Source organism: Crinia signifera, chromosome 2 (genome assembly GCF_055691185.1).
Source record: "Crinia signifera chromosome 2, ASM5569118v1, whole genome shotgun sequence".
Classification (NCBI taxonomy): domain Eukaryota; kingdom Metazoa; phylum Chordata; class Amphibia; order Anura; family Myobatrachidae; genus Crinia; species Crinia signifera.
Window position 1 is genome coordinate 397,142,534 of NC_139218.1, and position 5,577 is coordinate 397,148,110.

The 5,577-nt window shown below is 44.8% G+C and overlaps 1 protein-coding gene across 1 annotated transcript; it reads right to left on the reverse strand.

Moving 5' to 3' along the window:
* Positions 1 to 3,012: 3,012 nt before the first annotated feature.
* LOC146058609 (olfactory receptor 6N1-like) lies at positions 3,013 to 4,029 on the reverse strand. The gene has a single exon (XM_083170883.1). The coding sequence runs from the start codon at positions 4,027 to 4,029 to the stop codon at positions 3,013 to 3,015; it is 1,017 nt and encodes a 338-aa protein (XP_083027009.1).
* Positions 4,030 to 5,577: the final 1,548 nt, after the last annotated feature.

Genomic DNA, 5,577 nt, shown 5'->3' on the forward strand with positions numbered 1-5,577 from the left:
GACTCGAGTATAAGCCGAGGGGGACTTTTCAGCATAAAAAATGTGCTGAAAAAGTCGGCTTACACTCGAGTATATACGGTATACTGAAAAAACATTAATTCGTATTCGAATTCATATTCATGGCACATTTGTATTTACAAATATGAATGTATACGCCATTGATAGAATCCGAATGGGAATGGTGATTACTAATTTACTAAGCGGACGTATTTTCAATACGGCCAGTAATTACCAGCAATTAGCGGGATACGGCTGATAATTGCTGGTAAAATGCGCCTGGAAAATACACTTCCTTTTCCAGGTGTATTTGGCAGAAGCCTACACGGATCAGTCAGTTCCATCATATCAGTCATATCAGTCAGATCCGTGCAGGCTTCAGTATAAAAAAAAAAAAAAAACAGAAAATGAAATAGATAATAAAAAAAAACGACGTCCTCCCTCATGGCCGTAACCAGCGCCAGGCTCAAAGAGCCCATGCTGGTTTTAAAAAATCAGGGAACAATTTCAGTAGGGGTTCCCTGTATTTTTTAAAACCAGCACCAGGCCCAAGGTCCTGGTCCTGGTTCCCAAAATATGGGGGACAAAATGAGTAGGGGTCCCCCATATTTTAAGAATCAGCACCAGGCCCAACCAGCCAGCAGGATAATGCAACAGCCGGGGGGTGACTTTTTATACAAGTCCCCCCGCCACAGCATTAACCCCCTGACCGGTCAGCCTGGGCAGGGGTCCTGGTGGAGTGGGGACCTGCCCAGAAATTTACCTACCCAGGCTGGCAGCAATACAAATAGAAAATATATACACTGACACCAGAACAATAACATTTTATTACATATAGAGACCTTTCATATTGATAGTTACCTATCTTGAGCCCATAGGTAGGTCTCAGTCCATCTGTCCATTAATCCATGCATCCATCCATCCGGTCCTGAAAATATCAACGGGGTACCTGTGTAAGCAATCAATACTCACCAGGTCCTCCGGCGTAGATCGCGTCCTCTTGGTTCCAAAGTAGCATCCACGAACTTGGCTAAACAAAAAAACGCTAAACCTGACACCCACGAACTGAGGAGAAGCCATACGATGTGTGTGTTTACATTGTGCGGCTCCTCCTCCCGAATGTCGCTATTGTCCACCTAGCGGCACCTAGTGACCAATCAGGCATTGCTAGGCCACCAGGCGGCCAATAGCGGCATTCAGAAGGCGGAGCCACATGATGTAAACAAACTTATTGTGCGCTTCTCCTCAGTTCGTGGGTGTCGGGTTTAGCGGGCTCAAGACAGGTAACTATCAGTAATTAAGGGTATGTAATAAAGTTGTATTGTTCTGGTGTCAATGTCTTTATTTTACAATTTGTATTGCTGTGGAACTACAAGTTCCAGCAGGCCCTTTAATTCCCCGCATGCTGGGACTTGTGGTTCTCCAAGTCCATAGTAGTTAAGGCTGAAAAAGGCCATTGAGTTCAATCTTATCGCAAAACCGAGATGCGATGAGATGCGATATTGTATCCAATATTGGATACAATAATTGTAACGTGTATGGGCACCTTAAGGGAACAAAATATTTTTTCTTCTAATCTAAACTCATGCCCACGTGTCCTAGATTCCTTTCTTGCAGTAAAAAGTTCCTTATATTGGCCCCTGATATATTTGTACATGTCCCTCCTTAAACGTCTCTTCTCTAGTGTAAACAATCCCAATTCGCTCAATCTGTCCTCATAGCTTAAATTCTCCATTCCCTTTATTAGGTTTCTTGCTCTTCTTTGGATGTTTTCCAGTTCTTACTTTTGAGTCCCTAGTTTCCATGCCCATTTTTATGCATGCTAGAATTCTGTTGGCTTTATTTGTTGCTATGTGACATTGAGCACTACACCCCAGTTTGTTGTCTATTTGGACTCCTAGATCCTTTTCAAGTTCCGAATTACCCAATGCCTCCCCGCTTAGGTTATAACGTTTTCTTAGTAAATATTTTTGGGTATGTCCTCAGTATTGCGCCCATCTTGAATGAAATGCGCTATATAAAATCCATTGGTCTGTTTGTTTGTTTGTTGGGTTATGCATTCAGACAACCCTACACCAATTGGGTTAAAACCAATTTGAGGTTGTCCAACTGAATCCTACTGTAACAAAATCATAGTTGGATGTCCTGTTGGTGTATGCTGGTCAGAACTTTGAAGTCTGTTCTGAGACTTTCACTGGATGGATTTGAATGAACACTTTAATGACCTGTAATATCTGACAGAGGTATCCATAATTCAATCATGTGACATAAGTGATACAGATACAGATGGAGTCGCTCTCAATGGAGCGGCTCCTGGCGATAGATTTACCAGTCAACACCCAGTGCAAGCCCCCATCCTCCAACAGAAGGGGGCGCACATGGATAAGAAGCTTGTGTTCGGTCAGAGCCCATCGCAGCTCCCCCAGTCTGCCCCCACTCCCTGCCCGTCTCCCTGAAGCCGCTCCCTGACGCAAACGCGCAAGCATGTAAGACACTCACGCCATCCCTTTGTATGGAGCTTCTGTTCGCCAGTCTGCACCAGCTCAGGAGATCTGGAGATCCTTGGTATATCATTGGCCAGTGATATTGGCCTGTCCACCAATCGTCCGGTTCCCTGCATCCCAGGTGGTGACCCCATAGTATTAGGGACCTGCTCGACAAGAGGTGACCTGGACGATTGGTGGGCAGGCCAATATCACTGGCCAATGATATACCAACAACCTCTTATTATATATTATATTATAATGTAATGATCGCATAGTGCATTTGCACCCTCTCTCTCTGTGTAACCCATTTTATTCTCAGCAGATGGCACCGTTCATTACTGAGGGTGTGCAATTTAGAGCCACTTTTCCCTGATCTGGAGATCCTGCAGGCTGGCTGACTGGTGCTCCATCTGTATAACCAAGTTAAACCAAGTGCTTCAGAGACAGATAGATAGATAGATAGATAGATAGATAGATAGATAGATAGATAGATAGATAGATAGATAGAATTATAATTTTTCTCTCTGGACTACCGGATACAGTTAAAGTTTATTTTCTTCCTAAAAGCAATGCTAATGTCTTTATTTCTCAGGCTGTAGATGACGGGATTCATCATTGGGGTTAATACTGTATACAGCATCGCCACCAGGGAATCCACATCTGAGGAGTAGGACGCCGTCGGGCGAATGTACATAAAGATAAGTGGCAAAAAAAATATATTTACCACCGCAAAGTGGGCAGCGCATGTGGAAAACGCTTTCCTGCGTCCGTCATTGGAATTTATTTTGAGGATTGTCAGTATTATTTTCAGGTAAGAAATAATAACAAGGGTAAAACTGTTCAAAATAAGAAAGGCAGAAATCGATGACCCAACTGCGACATTGAAGGACGTGTTAGCGCAAGCCAACTGCAGCAATGGTGGGTGATCACAGTAGTAATGGTGGATGATATTAGGACCACAGAAAGGTAACTTCAGGACTAAGATAAGTGATGTGAATGGGGTCAAAAATCCCCCGGACCATGCTGCGGCTGAGAGAATTATATATACTCTCCTGGTCATTATTGCTTGATAATGTAATGGAGAGCATATAGCGATATATCGGTCATAGGCCATTGCAGTCAGAAGCAAACACTCAGATGATCCTAAAGACAGGAACATATACATCTGCGCGAAGCAGGTGGAGTAGGAGATGGTATCAAGGTGCATCGAGAACTTAGCCAACATCTTCGGGATTGTGGTCGTGGTGTAGCTCATGTCCAGGAAAGACAAATTGCTGACAAAGAAATACATTGGCGTCTGTAGCCTGTGGTCCAGTATGACCAGTAGGAAGATGATGCCATTACCAGAGAGGGAGAAGAGGTAGATAAATAGAAACACACAAAACAACAAAGTTTGGTAATTCTGAAGGCTCGGGAATCCATAGATGATGAATTCGGTCACAAGGCTGAAAGTTTGATTGGAGGAACCAGATGATGGATTATGTTCTTTATTATCCTGTATGGGGTTATATAAGTGCATAAATAGTAACATTTCATATTCCCGCATAATTCATGCTATTGACATATATTAGAAATCTATAGCACAATAATGTTTAACGATAACGGTTCAAATGTTTTCAACAATATATACAAGGTGTTCCAAAATGAAAAGGAGACTTTTGCTGTAGTGGCGCTGTATCTAATTGCAGCCAGTTAATGTGTTTGCTGATAGATGGCGCGGTATTTTTCCCAGTTGCGCATGTGTAGTGATCGGCTCAGTTTCTTCATTCCTGGGAAATTGTTTTGCGCGGCCAGATGCATGATGGATTCCTCCAGATCTGCACAAAGAGCTGTTATACAAATTCTTTGCGCAGAAGGTGAGCGTGCTTCATAAATGTATCGCAGGATGAAGGCGGTGTATGGAGAGCAGTATCTCGCACGGTGCACCATATTCTGGTGGTGTCAGCGTTATGAGGTAGGACGTCTCATAATGCTATCCAAAAGGGATTTTGCTGCTGCAATACAAAGGGGTGCCGGACGCGGTCCCGACAGTTGGGAATCCCGACAGTCATTATCCCGACTGTCAAAACTCTGACAGGCGGTTGCCCGACGGCCACCAGCTATTCTCCCTCGTGGGGGCCCATGACCCCTATAGAGGGAGAATAGAATAGGTGGCAAGCGTAGCGAGCCACCGTGCCTGCAAGGGGCTTTGTTGCACTCACCATGCGGTCTGAGTCCGGGCAGTCGGGATCCCGACTGTCGGTACCCTATATCACACCCATACAAAGCTAAGCCACATGTGGCCCATAAGACCCTGGCCCTTCTGCCAAATTTCGATGGGAGGTCCTGAAGCATCCTCCATACAGCCCCGATATCTCCCCATGTAGTAGTAGTACGTTTATTTATAAGGCGCCGCAAAGTGTCCGCAGCACCGTACATAGCAAACAAAAAACAAATGACAAGGTAACGTACAGGGTGTGTTAAAAAATACAGTATAAATAGGGGTATAGCTGGTAGAACTAAAATCAGCATCAGTTCAGAAGTAGGTGTCAAAATTATCGAGGAGACTAAGGATGAAGTAGAGGAAGGGAAGAACAGGACAGGAGGACAGGTGAGGTAAAGAGGTAGGGTGAGTACGTGAGGCAGGAGGACCCTACTCATAAGAGTTAACATACTAAAAATAGGTGGGTGGACGAACGAAAAACAACAGGATAAGTATGAACGGAGGGGAACGGAGGCAGGATAGGAGGATCAAAAGAGGTTAGGAGGAGGGATAGGCTAGTCGAAAAAAGTGGGTTTTGAGGGAGCGCTTGAAGGAGGTAAGGGAATCAGAAAGCCTGATGGGTGGCGGGAGGTTGTTCCAGTGCAGGGGGGCAGCGCGAGAGAAGTCTTGGACACGGGAGTGGGAGGAGGTGATTAGGTAAGAGGTCAGTCGGCGGTCAGCGATGGAGCGAAGAGGACGGGAGGGAGTATGGATAGAGATCAGTGAAGTGAGGTAAGGAGCGGTGGAGGAGGAGAGAGCCTTGTAGGTGGTGGTGAGGAGTTTAAAGAGAACTCGGAAATGTAACTCCCATATCTTTGGTCCCTTAAAAAAAAATCACTGAAAGATCAACGG